Genomic DNA, 18,426 nt, shown 5'->3' on the forward strand with positions numbered 1-18,426 from the left:
TGAGCCGGTTTCAGTGTGCGCTTACAGCCCAGAAAGCAACCGTATCCTGGGCTGCATCAAAAGGAGCATGACCAGCAGGGCAAAGGAGGTGATCCTGCCCCTCTACTCTGCTCTTGTGAGACCTTGGAGCATTGTGTGCAGTTCTGGTGTCCTCAACATAAAAAGGACATGGAACTGTTAGAACAAGTCCAGAGGAGGCCACGAGGATGATCAGGGACTGGAGCACCTCCTGTATGAAGACAGGCTGAGAAAGTTGAGGCTGTTCAGCCTGGAGAAGAGAAAGCTGCGTGGAGACCTCAGAGCAGCCTTCCAGTATCTGAAGGGGGCCTGCAGGGATGCTGTTCATGCATTCATTAGGGACTGCAGTGATAGGACAAGGGGTAACGAGTTGAAACATAAACAGGGGAGGTTTAGATTGGATATAAAGAAGAAATTCTTTACTGTTAGGGTGCTGAGGCACTGGAATGGGTTGCCCAGGGAGGTAGTGAATGCTCCATCCCTGGCAGTGTTCAAGACCAGGTTGGATGAAGCCTTGGGTGATATGGTTTAGTGTGAGGTGTCCCTGCCCATGGCAGGGGGGTTGGAACTGGATGATCTTAAGGTCCTTTCCAACCCGAACTATTCTATGATTTCAATGCAAAACTTGTACATGGGCTACTACAGGAATTAGCAGGTTTTGTCCTTAAGATGCAGAGGGAGCCTGGACTTACAAGCAGAGCTGTGGACAGGCTTCAAGTGCTTGTAAAACTTTGACTATTAATTCTTTTCTAATTCAACAGTATTTCTAAGCTTGATACATTAAATAAAGCAGCACTTACCTGTTTAACCTGAAGCCCCTCTAAAGCACCACTTCAAACATAGGCTTTTTCCAGCCTTATGTTAAATTGCACTGTAAAGTACTTCAGAGCTCTTGATTTTTTAAAGTATTTTCTCTCAATAAGAGCTTTGATCCTCAATTTGTAAAAGGCCTTTTCAGCAAAATCTGTTTTTGAAAAGGGTACTTTGATTGGTAATCTCTTTACACCAAGCTAAGAAATAAAGGGTCCAAAGATCTGGATCAGATCCTCAGCTCTACAGATGTGCATAACTGAGATAAATCAGATAAACACTGCTGGTACCAGGTATGGATGGGATCCTGCATATGCAGAATGATGGAATGGTTTGTGTTGGAAGGGACCTTCAAGCTCCTCCAGCTCCAACCCTCCAACTGGAGCAGCTGTTCCAAGCCCCTGTGTCCAACCTGGCCTTGAGCACTGCCAGGGATGGGGCAGCCACAGCTTCTCTGGGCACCCTGTGCCAGCGCCTCAGCACCCTCACAGGGAACAGCTTCTGCCTAAGAGCTCATCTGAATCTCCCCTCTTTCAGTTTAAGGCCCAACTAAGGTGCAGGACCTTGTACTTGGCCTTGCTGAGCTTCATGAGGTTCACACCACCCCACTCCTGGGGTGCAAAGAAACCTCTGTGCTGGACTTGAGGACACTGGCTTCTGTGATCATGACCACCAGCACTTGGGGTGCACATGGCAGGGGACAGGAGAACCAGACACTGCTGGCAGGAGAGTTCCCTCCCCTCACTACCCCAACCGTTCCTCCCAAGTTAAAGCAAAATGAAGCCCTAGGAACCTCAGTAAGCAATTAACAGACCTGAGCAACAAAACTTCCCTGCATGCTGACAGAGGTCATGGTCCTGGACTAACCTGGACTCTGTCCTGGTCCCCATCACCATACCCCCAGCTTAGCTTTGCCAGGCAGTCTTGTTAGCTGTTAAACTAAAGATAAAGCTTCATGTGAAGTGGTGGGGGGATCTCTGCTCAAGATCAGTCTCCCTTGTACCTCATATGAAGAGACAAAGACCCAAGTAAGACCAGAAGACGTCTCCAGCAGCTAAAAAGCATCTCAGCTACCTAATGATGGCCATATCCTTACCCTTATGACCCTTCAGTCTTACTGTTTTTATTTCAGTCTCCTAAGTGGTCTCTAACCTAACTATTTTATCCTACCAGCAGCCTTGCAGGGCAGGAAAGCACCTCTATCACAGATGGAGGATCTCAGCAGCCTTACCAGCCCCAAGGCACAGACCAGAGCTCACTGCTCCCTGCACCATGGGCTCCTTCTTCAACAGTTCACATCTTCAGCACACATCTGGCACACTGTGGCACCAGAATACAAATTAATCCCTCTGAACAACAACAACAGTTCAGGAGGCTTCATTTCTCCTTCTGTTGGACCTAAAATGTCCATTTTAGGAACAAACCTAATTAGAAGTATGTCATCCTTAATGACAACACCAAACCACAAGTCCACTAAAACCACTCCTCTGTTTTCTGGGTATTCCCACACTCTGAAATACAGCAGTTTCCTTCCTTGGCATAACAACTATGAAATGAGCAAAAAGACTATTCCCACAAACCCCACATTTCTGGAGAGCATCTGGGGCTTATGATTGACCTTCTGTTCTTCGTTATTTCATGGACACTGCTGTACATAAAGACCAGAGCACATCTCGGTACTGAACATCCCCCCACTGCAGCCCTTGGTCTTCCCAATCCGCCTAGGACTTTTTCACCCTGGGAAACCAGTCTGGGATGGAGAGAGGCTTCCTCCATTTACAAATGAAAGGTCATTTCTTTGTAAACCCTGGAGGAGCCAAAAAGCTTCTGGGCACACACCTTGAGACCATTCAAGACCAAAAAGCCGGTTGGGCAGGAGACCTCTATGAACCAGTTAGAGATCTCATATATACACAGCCAAACAAGCAAGCAGCCCCAAATTCAGTGGTTTATTATGTCCTGCTTTACATCCCAACTGTGGAAAAGCAGCTTTGGCTGGATGTGCATCCCCAATACAAGACACCAGTATCCCATAGGCCCTCTTCCACCCAACACCTTTGCCTACCTGTGAGACGTGTGACTGTGTCTTCTCACTCTCGCCATCCGCCTCTGTTTTATCCGTCAGCAGCCCCTGGACCTGGTACTCCAGGACATAGCTGTCAATGAAACGCTCCAGCTCCTCGATCTCCTGAGAGCGACTGCTCCCTGCCTCCGAGGAGGCCGATGCCACCGATGAGTTCTCCATCCCTTTGGGAGAGATGCCAAGAACAGAGGGGGCCTGAGACAGCAAAACACAGAAAGGCAAGGAATGACTTCCCAGTTGTTGCAAAAAGCAGCTAAAACCTATCAGTTACCACAGACTGAATACCTATTGCTGTCCATCTGCATTTCCAATAGCGTTTATAATAATCCCACATGGTCGCAGAGTTTCCATGTATGCAAATAACAATCCCATTTCTGTAATATTCTGACATCTAAGGACAACAACAAACATTTTGCCAACCTCCTTCTTAAAACCCGAGCTAAAACCTCCAGAAACATGCACAATAAAAAAAACCACCCCAAATTAAAAAGCTTGATGTAAAAATCCCATGGCATTAGCTGTGCTGGATATGGGTGATAAGCAGGGCATGATGGACAAGGGTGTGAGGAAGAGGATGATCACTGAAAAGCTTCTCTACGACAGCAGCAGAAAATGATGCTGAGTCAACAGTAGGACTGTAAATGGTTCAGTGAGGAGGTTTGCACGTGGAGGTGAAACTGATATCACATCAGAATCTATTTTTAAAACCTCTCTCGCAGCAGGAGAATGGCTCTGTAGAAGATACAGGGGATTTTAATGCTGCCTTCCTCCTTATTTCTCCATGGCTGGATGCCAATCACACCTTATAGGACAGAAAACATCAGCTCCCGTATCTGTGCTGGGCATGTCTGCCCACAAATTAGGCTTCGGACGAGTGTCTCGTGGTGAAGACTCATATCCTTCCTTCCCTGAGGCTGTGAGGGAGGAGACACCAGAGCTCCCACCACACTGCAGGACAAGGCGACTTCATCCCTCACCCTCTCCTTCACCCGTATTTACAGTCGGCCCTGAGACAAGTATAAAATCACAAGCAAATTCGGAGTGAGTCACATGCCATCCGGAAGGGAAGGGGGAAAAATCTGTTCCCAGCTCAGGCAATTTCCAGCTTCTGAACTATTTCTCATCTGTCACTTCTGAACAATTGTGGCTTCATTTGGCAACTGCCAAGAACGAGCAGTTCTGGCCGAAGGACTTCATCTGCTCAAGGAATTATTCCCAATTGTGCCCCGACTGTCAAAAAGGCTCATTCTGTAGATCAATATCACACATTAGCTCCTGAAGAGGCATCATGTGGCATATTAAAAAGGAGAAAGGCAAAAAGAGTAGGCAAGGAATAAAAGGAGGCACTCCAGAGAGCACGGCGCCCTGGAGGAGAGCATACTACTCCCCTTTTAGCTAATTAGTGCCAATTACCAAATGGAAAGTACCAATTATTATATGAGCAGTGCTAAAGAAAAAGCTGGGGGAATAGGTGGCTGCAATGAGTCCTGGAGGGTATAATGGCAGGGGGAAGTGATCACAAGAGGTAGGGAACAGCTCATACAGGGGGCAACACTTGAGTATCCTACATCCCCTGGGGACACAAAACACAGTCCAAAAGGTGGGTTTTTTGCCTATTTTATATTTTTTGTTAAGATGGAACTGGAGGAAATTAAGCCCATCAGTGAATACACATGGTAAAGCATAAAGCAGAGCAAGGGCTAACATATGATTCAGCTTTTGGGGTGCTCACTGCTGTGCCCAATCAGCATTTTGCTGATTAGCAACAGGAGACAGTGAACTGAAAGGGAACAGGCTTGTCAGAAGTCACCAGGTCCAGCAAACACACACAATACATGTCTCTGACATATTTATGGATCTCTAGTAGGAAACCTTAAGACCAACCCATCTTGCAGCACCTTCACCTCTCCCTAAAGAAAAACCAGGACTTAGCATAAAGAAAACTCCTCTGTGTTTAAGGCTGATGAGTTACCACATACACCTGAGATAGGATCATCATTACAAAGATTAAGCACACAAAGATCCCTAGAGCAGATGTCCAAGCACTGGCAGTGAATTGGTTGACATCTAACCCTTATAATAAGATAAAAGATGAGCAAGTCACAGTCTGTAATCTTCTTTGGGGCTTGGAGCAACCTGCTCTAGTAGAAGATGTCCTTGCCTGTGGCAGGGGGTTGGTACTGGATAAACTTCAAGGTCTCTTCCAATCCAAACCATTCTATCCCTCTATGATTATATGCTTAGTCTGCACCAATTCGGTGTGAATCACATAATGACACAGAGACCAACATGACCATCCCAGTGTGCTGGCTGTGCTAATGTGCCACTGTCCACAACCCAGGGTGTCAATATAACAGGCTTGACAAGTAGAGGAACATCCTCATTCTGTGGCATCTCTTGGCACTCCCTGGCAATGACCAGCTCTGGGTTTCCTGAATTTGTCCTTTGGATTGCCCTTCCAACCACACTCCATTCCTATTACAGGGTTCATGGTTAGGACCACACATGCCTACATGATCACTGTGACAGGAAGATAATGTCTACACTTGATGCTCACCCTGCTTTGGGCAAGTGGCTGGACTAGAGACCTCCTGAAGGCTTCTCTAACCTGAATGGTATTATGACTCCATGAGGTGATGTTCAAGCACTTCATCACTCAAGAAAGCCTCCTCTGCTCTCTCAGCCCACTTTCCATATGTCTTTCTACTTTTCCCATACTTCATTCCATTCCAGATGTGTCTCTCCCAGTTCTGCATCTGCCTTCTCAAATTCCACCAGGGTGCCCAGAGATGTCCCAGCACTCAGATGAGGGTTTTGGTCACCATCCTCTAGAAGACTTTTCAAGGCAGGGCTTTTTCATCTGTTACCCATTGATTTCTGGGGCTCCACACCAATTCTACCATTTAAAACACACATAAAACTTTCCTGACAAAACAGACCCAAGATAATCACAGGTTTACAGAGGCCCATTTTCTAGGTCCTGCAAGAAAGTTCCTGGTCCAAGCAGGAACCTTGCATAAAGGACGGGTTTTGAGGCATAACTGGTGTCCCTTCCTCCTTGGCAGGAGGCATACTGAGAAGGGAAGCATCCACCTAAATCCAGGCCAATTCAAATCCACCCACAAAGGATTATTCTCCACACTAACACTAAAGGATCTCTCCATTTCCAAAATTAACCCTCTCCACCAGGCAGGTGGCACAGGCTGGATGAGCTCCTGCTTTTCTTAGTGCTGAATGTCAGGAAACCTCTGTGCCTGGAGCAGGTTTTCCATCTTGTCTTGCCCTCAAAACACGTACAAACAAGTAAAAACCTCAACCCCACATCTGAGCTTCAAAGCAGTTGATGCCTTCCCAAACTGAGCAAATACATACTCTTGAGAGCTCTTCAGGCAGTGGTGATCCTTTGGGTCTGTGATGCATAGTGTCTACCACCAAGGATTCCCAGACCCCAGACACATTCCTGAATGGTAATTAATAGATATCAATCTCAAATCTGTATTTTAATTCCTATTCCCCCTTTTCCCCTTACTTTGTCAAAGCACAAACCTTACCTGAGCAGCTTACGCCGTGCTCATTACTATGACCATAAAACAAGGAATCAGCAGCAGAAAACGTCCATAGATGTGCAAACTGCTTATTATAACTTAATAATTATCAGCATTACTGTAATGTATAATTATTATTAATAGTGGTTATTAAAAGTGATCTAAATGGGGTTCTTGCTCTAGCAAGATGATGCAGTTTATGGCAATTATACAGTTTTACCCTTAATCAGCAAATAAACTCAGTAAGAACAAGCACTCTTTATGACAGCTGATGCTCATTCCCCTTCTCCCAAAGGTGCTCCAGACTTGCTTAACTTGTGGAAGCAAATGGTGATTCTGATAGCTGAAGAGCAGCAATGGAGAAGAAACCCATTCTGGACAGGATGGGTGGGAGGCAAGAGCACAGGGGAACTTGGAACCAAAATGATATAGGAAAAGGTGAGTCCATGAGGAGAACACGACAAACATGCATGGACAGCAATGTACATCCACCAGCTCACCACTGGGTTAGAGGACCCCATATGTATATCCTCCCACAGGGAAGATGCTCCAGCCATCCTCTAGCACACCAAGACAAAGCTTCTCCAGAAACTGGCCTGCAGCAGCCCAGCCGTGCCAAAGCAGCATCTCATGGCAGTTTTCCCCTTCAAAGCATTTCTACCTGTGCCCCAAACATGCCATGGGACTGCAGCCCCATACAGACACCATTTCTGAAGCAAGGAGTGGAGATTTTAGTCCAAAACCATGCTGACGTGGCAACCTTGCCAGCAAGACTGCTGCCCATGAGGAGATCTTCCTAAGCCAATTCTTGCTCTGATTCAGTAAGGCAAACCAACACACCAACCTACCATTAAGCCAACAACTGCACAGCTTCCCACTCCTACCCAAGGTCCAACCTGGTTGGGCATTAGCAAAGGAAATAAAATAAAGAGGATGCTTTTGCTATTTTTTTCACTCCTATTGGATGGACACTGAAAACCTAAAATGCTTTCTCACCCATGACAAGTTTCTTTGAAGGATGGGGCCTTCAAAGACAAGAACATCAGGATTGCCACACTATCCAATGGAAGTTGGAAGTTGATTTACTCGATAACTACACTGCCAGGAGTTAATAGTGCTAACACCTAGGTAAGGTAACTGGAAAAGATCTCCATAATGCAGAGTCAGGTAGAACTGCTCAATGCAGTGCTTAGCATCAGGCTTCTCCACATTTAGACACGTGTCTCAAAAGGTCCAAGGACCACCAAACCCCAACAATTAGCAAGCACCCAGATCATCTTTAAAACCACATGTCCTCAGCTGTTTAGATGGGTTCAAATAACTCACTTAAGGCATCCCGGTTGGAAAAGTCTTTTCCTTACTTATCCTCCATCTAAAGGCTAAAAATGTTCCCATGCCAATCCTGTGCTCCTCCATGAGGAATGAAGTAATGCAGAGCAGCCTCACTCTGTAGATTTATTCCTCACGAATCCCATCGCAGGCTGGCCGTTGGAGACACATACTGTGACGGGCTCCAGACCTACCCTGACAGATCACTGAAAGCCTTTTTCTTGCCATATGGGATTTATCATCCCAGGTTTTTCTAGGAACAAGAGATGATTCCTATAAAAGGCAGCCACGGTGCAGATTCTTCACATACCAAAGCAGCCATGTCCTTTCAGAGTCTTCTGTGGTAGGATATTCTTCATGCATTTGCTTGCCCTGGTGAGTTTATAATTCTGCTGTTATCTAGCAGGTCCCTTCTGCTCTGAGACACCCAGGACATGAACCAAAATGCATCACAGCAGCCCAGAGATGTATTTATCAATGTATGAGATAACAGTAAAGCCAAACTGAAGAATCCCAGAGCAAGATCCAAGGATAAACTCCAACCCAGCCCCAGCCAGGAGAAACCATCTCCTGCCCCATCAGCAGCCAACATCAGTCTTTAAGTCTCTTGTCCAGCCTCCAGAAATCAACCCATTGCTGTCTGTTCCCTAAAGCGAAGACCTGTTGGTCATCACCTCTTAGTGAGATGATGCCCTCTTCTCCTTGGTGCCTCTCTGGGGCTGGGCAGAGAGGAACAACACATGGTCACTGGAACTGGATGATGCAAGGGGGGCTGGAACAAGGTAATTGTAAGGTCCCTTCCAACACAAGCCATTCTGTGACTGTGGCTGTGCCATCCCTTGCAGTGTAGGGATGGGGCAGGCTGGATGGGACTTGAGGCAATCTGGTCTGGTGACAGGGGGATGAAACCGGGTGAGCTTTAAGGTCCCTTCCAACCCAAACCATTCTGTGAGTCTATGATTCAATGATCAAACCCTCCACCATCACCTCCCTCACACTCCTGACCATTATCTTCTCCGAGCCAGGCTTTCCAGGCTGCTGAAGTGCATAATGTGAATGGGGAAGGAGGTCCCTTCAGCCCCAGGCCTGGGAAGTGAAGGATGCTTTGGCCACACAGAGCAGTGCAGAGCAGCTCATGCAGGACAACCCTCCAACTTCTTATCTGCTTCTTATCAGCAATTCCAGGTCGGTTGAAACCCTCCCTGAGCTTTGCCTTTGCAAACAACCATCCAACAGCTAACACTGGCAGCAGTACAGGCAGAAGGACCTTTGACCATCTGCGTTTGGGGCTTGAACTCCTGCCTATCAGTACGGTTACAGACGGCTCGCTTCCCACCATGAGCTCCTTCAGCAGCAATATTTTCTCTCTCCTAATCCAGCCCATTTCTAACAACAAGTAATTAGCAACGTGTCTTTCTAAGGCGCTGAGAGCATCTCGGAGCATGAAACGAGCAGTTTATTGCTGGCAGCCAGCTTCCATACCCAGCGAGCTGCAGGAACAGTTACTATGGAAAATGAAAGCAATCGAGATGAACCATGACTCCCCTCATCCAGGTATTGCTGCATCTCCACGAGCACAGATGAAGCATCGTGTGTCTGGTTTGGATTTGCTGCTCCAAAGCTGTTATCTTTACGGATGCCAAAACATCAAGCGTGGAAATGTAAATTATTATACCCTGGATCTCACCCTTTTCTAATTAAAATGTAAACATCTCTGGAAACCATAATGACTGAATGCCTTGCCTTTTCATATACTGATGCACCCATGGCTGGCTGAGCATTTAACATATTTCATCATCCCTCCAGTGTCAGGTCTGGATTCTGGTACCCTGTGATGCAGAAAAGCCCAAGTGACAGGACAGGAACCCAACAGCTGCCACGTTGCAGTGCCATCCATGAGCCTGGCATGCAACAGAGCAAGCGAATGCCACAGTGCTTCGAAACAGAGCCATTAGAATAAACACAGAAATAAATGGATTTGCAGAGAGAAGAGGGGAGCCAGGAGACAACCAAGTGCAAATAGCCACAGAATCCAACCCAAAACAGTTGCCTTGACAAAGTGAGACAGCAAGGGAGGAAGATAAATAACCAGAAAGCCAGAAATCTATTGTTCTCACCCAGACAGTAATTTATTATGTGGCTTGCTTCACTGCAGTAAGGATCTTTTTTGTCATTGGAAATTGGATTTGCTTTTTTCTTTTCGAACAAAACCAAAGCCCCATCCTTTAGGAACACAAAGTCTCTGAGTGTGCCAAGTCTGTGTACAAGGTTGAAGGGGTTTTACATGAGATGGAAGACAGGCTTCATTGTCTTGCAGAGGGAATGTGCTACCTTCAGCTTGTGATGGATGTTGCCAAGGAAAAGAAAGGAAAAAACAGCATACAACTAAGAAAACCACTGTCTGAACTTCAGGAGGTGAACAGAGGAGGGTTTATGGGCCATCTGATGGAGGCTGGTCCCACCCCATCGTGGGACACTCTACTAGATGGGATGCCAGGGCAAGGAGTCTACTGGAGCATCACTCTGGCTGCAGAACACCAAGGCATGCTCCCCATCCCCTGCTTTTTACATAAATTCAATATGTGCAAATAAAACAGCATTTCTAGAAATAAAACCTGAAACGGGTCTTATAAAACACATAACCATTAACCCCTGAATTAAGAGCAGCCTGAGTTTTATAACCTATTTCTACAGTGGCTGATGCTACGAGCTGTGACTTAAGTCAAACGTAATCCATTTTCACATTCCCCTGCTTTTAATAAAGGCTAATGGAACAAGAGCCCACGTTACACCTTATACTTCTTATTTTTCACCTTTGCAAAGCAAACATCAGCAATTAAAAGTATTTGAAGAAACAGCAAAAAAGTGCAAGTTTCACACATGCTCCACGATTTCCTCTTTGAAGCTCCACTGCTTCTCCTCTGAGAGAAAACAGCATTGCTGGGTAGGACATGATGGCTGCAGGCATTATCATAGAATCATAGCATCCCAGAGTGGTTTGTGTTGAAAGGACCTTAGAGCTCACCCAGTCCCAACCCCTGCCATGGGCAGGGACCCCTTCCACTGGAGCAGCTGCTCCAAGCCCCTGTGTCCAACCTGGCCTTGAGCACTGCCAGGGATGGGGCAGCCACAGCTTCTCTGGACACCCTGAATTATGCTAGAAGACAGGAACAAAGCATGTTCTCCTACCTTGAATGCTCATATACACTGTGCACATGCACTGTGATGTACAGCGCAGGCAGCAATCCTCAGGCAACCAACATGTATATTCTGCCCATCTCCTCTGCAATCCCAAGAGATGACCTGCGATCCCCTGGAAGCATCAGCCAGGAGCAAAACACCCAGTGCAGGCAGAGAGCAAAGCCCATGTCCTAATTAGAGTGCTATAATAACGAGCTGATCCACACACTATGCAACTGCACGTTCGACCACCTGCCTGCACGCTGGCCACCACATACTGGTCTTCTGCAAATAACCGAAGGGAAACCATTATCAGACAGTAAACCTTTTCTTTCTGGGCACCCAGGCAATATAATGGGCACTTGGGCTGTGAAAAGCCCTGTAATCCTAAAAGACACATCCCACTCCAAGTTGCGATGTCAACCTGCTGAAGTAATCCATCCCGCGGGCTGCTGTGGCATCCCCCGGTCAGCCGCAGGGCAGCCCTGGAGGGTGCTTAATCCTTATTAAACCATGCTCCTGGTTTGCTGGCAAAGAGCATTTTTGCACCCGTACGCTGGCTTTTAGCAGCATTCAGAGGATGCATATCTCGGCTGCCAGCCAAAATGCTGGAGCTGCCACTGCGGATGGATGGATGGATGGGATTTTATGCTAGGAGGAGCCAGCTATCCTCTGCTCTGGGAAATAACTGACTGGTTTGGGTTGGAAGGGACTTTAAAGCTCATCCAGGTTCAACCTCTGCCATGGGCAGGGACCCCTTCCACTGGAGCAGCTGCTCCAAGCCCCTGTGTCCAACCTGGCCTTGAGCACTGCCAGGGATGGAGCAGCCACAGCTTCTCCGGGCACCCTGTGCCAGCGCCTCAGCACCCTCATGGTAAAAAATCCCCTCCTTCTATCTAGTCTGAATCTCCCCTCTTTTAGTTTAAACCCATCTCCCCTTGTTCTGTTGCTGCAGGTTTCCCTCTTCAGTGGAAATGAAGCTCTTCTGTGCAACAAGGCAGAGGTAGGAGAGCTCAGGTACCTCCCACATTCCAGGTCTTTGAAAGATAAAATAGGAATGAGGATGCAAGATGCTTTTTCAAGCATCAGCCACCTTCTGTACCAGTGAGCAATGGAGAAAAGCAAGTCATCCTTAGGGTCCTGCTGCTCTCACCAAAGGGACCTATCCCTGCATTGGATCCAATGATGCTTAGGCTTGGGTTACATGGGCATAGCAAGGAGCAGGTTTCAAGGACAGACAATCCCCTATGCCCTAAATCTGGCTTGCGTCTAAGGGACCTCTGTGCATTCCACCAAACCTGAGCTGCTCACCTGGAACTGGAGAGGAAATTAGTCCAGTAAACTTGTGCCATTTTGCAGAGGGAAAGGAAAATAAACAGGTTACCATGCCCCTCTCTGAGCTAGTCAAACTCATCTGAAAAACCCCGTGCACAGATAAGTATATTCAGAGATTTTCTGAATCTTTAATTACCTTCAGTGCTAAAAAAATCCCTAAAAATCCCCACTCAGCAACACCCACAAACAAGGAAGATTTCCAAAACTCTGGATCCTGGACCCCCGCTCCTCCATTCGCATGTTCAAGTTATAAAACAAGCAGTGGATTGTCTTTTGCACCATGTCCACCCTGGGAGCATCAATCATGGACCGTTTCAGGTCCCATACAGGCAGCAGCCACAGCACCACCACCAGTGAGATGTTGTAAATACCCAAGTGGAAAAGAACAAGAATTTGGGAAATGGGCAATTCTGTAGATGCAGAAGGAAAACAAATTCCTTCCTGCATAACAGTGCTGGTTGAATAATAAATTAAGAGGTAGGGGATCAAATGAAGCCCTGGGGAAGCACAACGGGACAGGGAAACCTGTGGGGTTGGTGTTCAACACTGTGCAAGTAAGTCCACCACGACACGGAGCTGGCCAAGGAAGGAGCACATCAGTGACACGAGAGCTGAGCTTTCTGGCTCTCCTCTCCCTTCTTCTGGCTTCCTCCAGGTTTAAATATACCCATATAAGAGCTTCACCCACTTGGAAAGACAGGGAAAAAGCCATGAGCACCATTGCCTGTGTCCTATTTACTTGTTGAAGTTTCTGCTTGGGAAAGGACAGAACCAGAACACACACCCAGCAAGGTGTCTGACCCTTGCACATGTAAGAATAGGGTTTTGACTCAGAATTCAGCTGGTCACCAAAGCTTTCTCTTCACCTGGGACTTGACAGTGCCCCCTTAGCTCCTGCTCTTGGTCCCATGGACTGAATGTGGTCCAGACAGACAGGTTCCATCCAGCAAACCCACTGCATCATGGAGAAATGGTTCACATTCCAGAGGTACCATCTGAATTAAACCCAGCTCCCTGAGGCTGCTGTGGGCAAAAGGCATCACCCAAGACAGCTCTCACAGCTCGGGAAGATGCTCTTGCAGACCCAAAATCCATCTTTCAGCCTACAAGGATTTCCTGCATGTTCTCCCATGTAGTTTCCAATAGGAAGTATGAGAGCAAATGTGATATCCAAACAGAACCAGGTTTTGCATTGGGCTCCCAACAGCTGCGCTGGGAAGGGATAAGACCCAGCTCAGGCACCACAGGTCCCACCAAGCCAAGGAATGGCACCATACAGCAGGGATGGGCTCCAGCTCCCTGTGGCCCCAGCAGCAGGCAATGCTCAGACCTGGATGTGTGGAGGTCAGACCCTCCCCAGGCTTTGCTTTGCTCAAGCAGCATAGACCAAGCCCTGAGCTTTACCCTCCTTCTGAACCCATCCCCAGCTTTTATCTCCTCCCAGTGGCTCGTGACACAGCCTGAACCAATTCACTGGGATAACTCTTCCCTTACGGAACCAGTCCTGCAAATACCAAGCAAAGCACCTCCCCAGACAGGAATTTGCAGAGTTACTGGCAGCCACCAGCTCCTTTTGGAGGCATGGAACAGCTCCTTTCAGAGGCATGAAATGCATTTGTTTTCACAGTCAGTCCCACATCTGCTTTCTGCTTCATCTGATGTTCCGCAGCAGTGACACAGACACGTAGCTCCCCAAAAGCCCTTTCCAGGTGACCCTACTCCTCCTTTGGTCCTAAATCATAACAAGCAATAGGGATGGGAAGAACAGCCTGCCAAACTCCAGGGAGTAAAGATGCTTCAAGCGTTTGCGCAGCCACATCTATCACCCAGGGGACATCTGGATTTGATTAATAGGAGGTAAATGAAGTAGCTCTACTCGGCTGAGCACCAGCAGGCAGGAGGACGGGGGGGTTAACACAAAGCAAACAGAGACAGGTACTTCCAGGACACGATACCCAACCTATTTTGAGATGAACATGAGATCAAGCGAGCTTAGGGAGTGTCTATTTACCTCCAGCAGCAGCAGCGACAGTCTAGACGACTGGCCCAGATCAAGACAGCTCATGTTCAGCCTTGGCATCCACCAACTCTATGTCCTAAGATGCCCTGATGTCAGCATGCTTGACATCAGTCCCTTCTCCAACCCCCAGGTCCTGGATGTCCCACTGAGCCCCAGCATTGCAGCTATATGGGTATATTGGGACAAGAATCTCAAGCTCATCCCAAAATGCCCTTGAGCTGCTCCGTCAGTCCAAGTGGCTCATCCATCATGCACCCATGTGTGCCACACACTGCACGTGTGATTGGGATGTACTGCTCACTCCTCCATCGTGCCTCACTTCACTCTGTTGTAAAACACAACAAGTCTTATTAGGGCTTATATTAAAGGCTTGGCTTTCCATTCTAACTTGGAAAGGAGAAAAGAGGCCCTGGATCTTCAAGGTCCTACTGTAGGGAAGGCATCACAGATCTAGAGGGTCTTTGATGAACATCAGAAGTTTGGCTTTAGCTTTCAGAATGCCTCCAGGGTGATTGCACTGAGTAAATATCCAGCAGCTCAGGAAAAGCAGGCCAAGAAAGCACCAAGAGAAGCCTTTTCTCCACAAACACAGCCTGGCCAGGAGCAATGCCAGAAATACTGATTTTTGTGAGTTTTCCTCCTGGACCCAAAGGAAATGCTGTTCTTACAGAGCTGGATGATGACTGCAGGACCCAGGACTAACTGCAGACATCAAAGACCAACAGGACTCACTTTCAGGACAGCTTTGTCCATCACAAGACCCCACTTGCAGTGGAAAACCCACCCACCATGCCTAGGATTGATACCCTCCCATGACCAGAGGACCTGCAGGCATGATGACAACCCAGAAACACATCCACAAATGAGTTTTACACCATTTTACGTTCTTTTGTTGAAGGCTCCTTCATGTTCATCATGGCCTTCCCATGATGACCTCTATCATGTAGCAGCCCCACTGAATACAGCTGTGATAACCAGAAGAGCTCATGCCAAGCCATGTCAGCATCTGAAAGTCCCCTTCTGCACTGGCCAACCCCTGCTTACACCCAAGGCATTAACAGCCCCAAAGTAAATAATAATGAGAACATTGGGGGAGGGCTGTAACTGCAGCAAAGGGAAGCAGCATCAGCAGTTTCATCAGGACGCCTGCTATTCACATACCTTTAACCACAGAGAAGTAAATAAAGAGCCCAAACTGTTTAGCTTTGGATAAAAAAGGAAAGAGGAAAGGGAGAATTTGATTAATCAAATTCAAAGTGTAATGCTGCATATCCAGATGGTATCTCACTCACATTTAAAGGCTTGCAGGTGGAAGCCCATTATTGCTAGCTCTTGGATGCCTGTGCCGTGCAGGTCAGATGAGGGCATCTGAGACATCTTTATGACCCACCAATTAAGTAGCTGAGGTAACAAGAGGCTGGGAAAGGCACTTCTGGAATAAATTATCCAACATGAACGAACACTCTGCGCTAGCCCTGAGTTACTGCAAACACTTGGAGCCTGCAGAGGAAGATGGAATGAATGCCAGCACCACCAGAGAATGCTGGGGCTTGGGTTAGGCTTTCCTCACACCCACTATAGCTTTCTTCAAGGCTTTTCCTCCTCAGAGGGATGCTGAAGAACCTCTGTGCTCTCTGAGGTGTCCATAGGGACACCCTGCTCCTGGTGAGCATCCCCACATCACCACAAGGTCCAGAAGAAGTCCAATGCCTTCCAGCATCAAGAACCAGAAGTGACACCTGGCACTCAAGCCCCACGTGTCCTCTCCTCTGGTGTGGGATGAGGGTCTTGTTTCTCCCCAGCCCCATTCACCCAAGGAACTAAATCCACTTCTGCAGAAGCAGAAGCCTGACCCCATCACAAATAGATAAATAAGTTAATAATAACAAAATCATCATTTCTTTGCCAGCAACCCAGCTCTGGCTTGGTGAATCTTAAATAGTTTTGGTCAAGTCACTGTGGCCAAAACACTGGGAGAAAAATACTGGGAAAATTTATTTCATTTCCTTTTTTTTTTTTTTTAGGGTTTGGTATTTTTAAACAAAGGATTTTAACTTTTATTTCATGGTGACATACAGTAAATTTCCACAGCTCTCCATTATGGTGTAAAACACTTTAAAACAGATTTCATTTTGCAGTGAATTAAGCCTCTTTGACTAGCCATTATTTTGTTTCCTGTTTTAACAGAGGAAAAATACCTATTTTTATTGACACCAGCTATAAAGCCTCTTATCGCCCACAATTATCCTTGATAAAATGATCTTTTTACAGGCTAATTTACTGAAAAAAAACCCCAAATACAACTAGCATCAATTATTCGTTTTATGGGCTGATGTTGAGGAGTATTCAGAGTATATGAGGATAATTTGGGACGCTGACCCAAAGGGTGCAGCACTGCTCCAGGACAGAAAACATAATTCCAAGTGTTACTGTAATTCACATATATGTTAGAAAGCTGTAGGAACTTCACTAAAGTTCATATATATATACGAGAAGAAGGATATAAGGAAAATGGGAACCCACATCCCTTCAGAGAGGGAAGGATCTCCTGCAGGCCAGTTCTGCAGGCAATATGTGATGCCGGACACAACCCCAGTGCCAGCCCTTTCTGGCTTCATCCTCCCAGCAATGCCCTTGCTTTGGCTTGTTCCCACCTCCTCCACAGGCTGTTCTGCCCAAGAAGAAGATGTTTACTCTCTGGAGACATGGAGCACTGCACAGGATTAACAGCCAGGGCAGCAGAAACGTAAACAGAGATAAAGCCTCTCCGCAGCCCCACTGCATCCTCTTCCTGCTCCCTTTCAGGTCAAACTGGATCTTGTACATGGCAATGGAGTGAAAGAATAAACCCAAAAGCAGATAGATTTTCAGGATAATGCTGCTGATATGTTGTTTATTAAACCCTCTGCCACTGAGCCCCTGTGGTACTGCTCACCTCTGCTGATCCCATCAGGTGGTTTAACCAGGAAGCTTAGTGGTAAGCTCTGTCCATGCAAGGAGGCACCAAGTTACATCAGGTTATTCTCTGCTCGACAGGGACCACAGAGGCTTTTGGGTACCATAGGGGTAATCCCCATATTCAATTTACAGAAAGAAAACTGTGAATGGAGGGAACCCACCCCAAGATGCAATGTTTTGTTGTAGGGTTGACCTGGGTTTGGGGTTTTTTTTGTGTCCAGACTTTATGTTGAAGTAGATGTTAAATCCTGTTAACATGCTGCAAATCCGTCTTGTTGGAGAAAAAACCTGGCACCTTCAAAAGGTAACTGGCCTCTATCTGTACCCTTATGAACAGGAAAGTGGGAAGGTAGGGAAGGGAGAATCTGCAGCAGGAGAGGTCTGCAAGAAGGAAGAAAAAACAGGATAGGGAATAAGAACAAAATGGGATAGGGAACAACAACAAAATGGGATAGGGAACAACAACAAAATGGGATAGGGAATAACAATAAAATGGGATAGGAAACAACTACAAAATGGGATAGGATACAACAACAAAATGGGATAGGGAACAACAATAAAAAAGGGACAGAAATCAACTGTTCACCCACGAGGAGGGCACAAAGTGGCAGTGCACAGATTTCACCCATTAACCTCAGCAGACAGAGGATTTCCACAGTAAGGAGGCTGTAGTCAGGGCAGGAGGAAGAGGAGGGTACCACGTGAAGAGCAGGCTGCAAGCAGAGCGTGCAGGGGGGCTGCCTGTAAGGTTTGGCAGGCTGGAGCTACCAAACGCAGCAGGATGGCTATCAGAGCAGGAAAGGTAGTTCACAAGTCTGCACCATATCTGGCTACAAACCTTATTCCCTGGCTTCACCCAGGCTGAGTGAATGAATAATGCTATTAAAAGGGAGACGAGAAATCAACCATCAGCTTGGAGAAACCAGGGAAGCCTCCTGAGAGCCAAGGAAACCTGCACAATGAGGGAAGAGTGAGACTGTAATAATTAGGTCAGTTGGCGATAAGCCTCAGTGCACACAGGCACTGCTGCCTTGCTCAGAGTGGTGATGTCCCCAAGGAGCTGAGGAACTCAACAGTGAATGCCAGCGGCATGGAAAAGACTGGTAGCAGAAAGCCTTCTCCAGCAGCAAACCACAGCAGCTGCTCAC

General features: G+C 47.0%; 1 protein-coding gene across 6 annotated transcripts in view; it reads right to left on the reverse strand.

Annotated features, from left to right (window-relative positions):
* Positions 1-18,426, reverse strand: part of CTIF (cap binding complex dependent translation initiation factor) — a 151,793-nt gene that overhangs the window by 119,704 nt on the left and 13,663 nt on the right. For 4 of the 6 annotated variants that reach the window (XM_034072858.1, XM_034072857.1, XM_031045680.2 and 1 more), the window contains exon 2: positions 2,894-3,106. In XM_034072858.1, coding sequence (XP_033928749.1) covers positions 2,894-3,073 — 180 coding nt within the window. In that variant the 5' untranslated portion in view covers positions 3,074-3,106. Of the gene's footprint in view, positions 1-2,893; positions 3,107-15,481; positions 15,497-18,426 lie in introns of those variants that run through there. The other 2 variants (XM_031045681.2, XM_031045685.2) reach the window with 2 other exon arrangements.

Source organism: Melopsittacus undulatus, chromosome Z, assembly GCF_012275295.1.
Source record: "Melopsittacus undulatus isolate bMelUnd1 chromosome Z, bMelUnd1.mat.Z, whole genome shotgun sequence".
In the NCBI taxonomy this organism is placed as follows: Eukaryota; Metazoa; Chordata; class Aves; order Psittaciformes; family Psittaculidae; genus Melopsittacus; species Melopsittacus undulatus.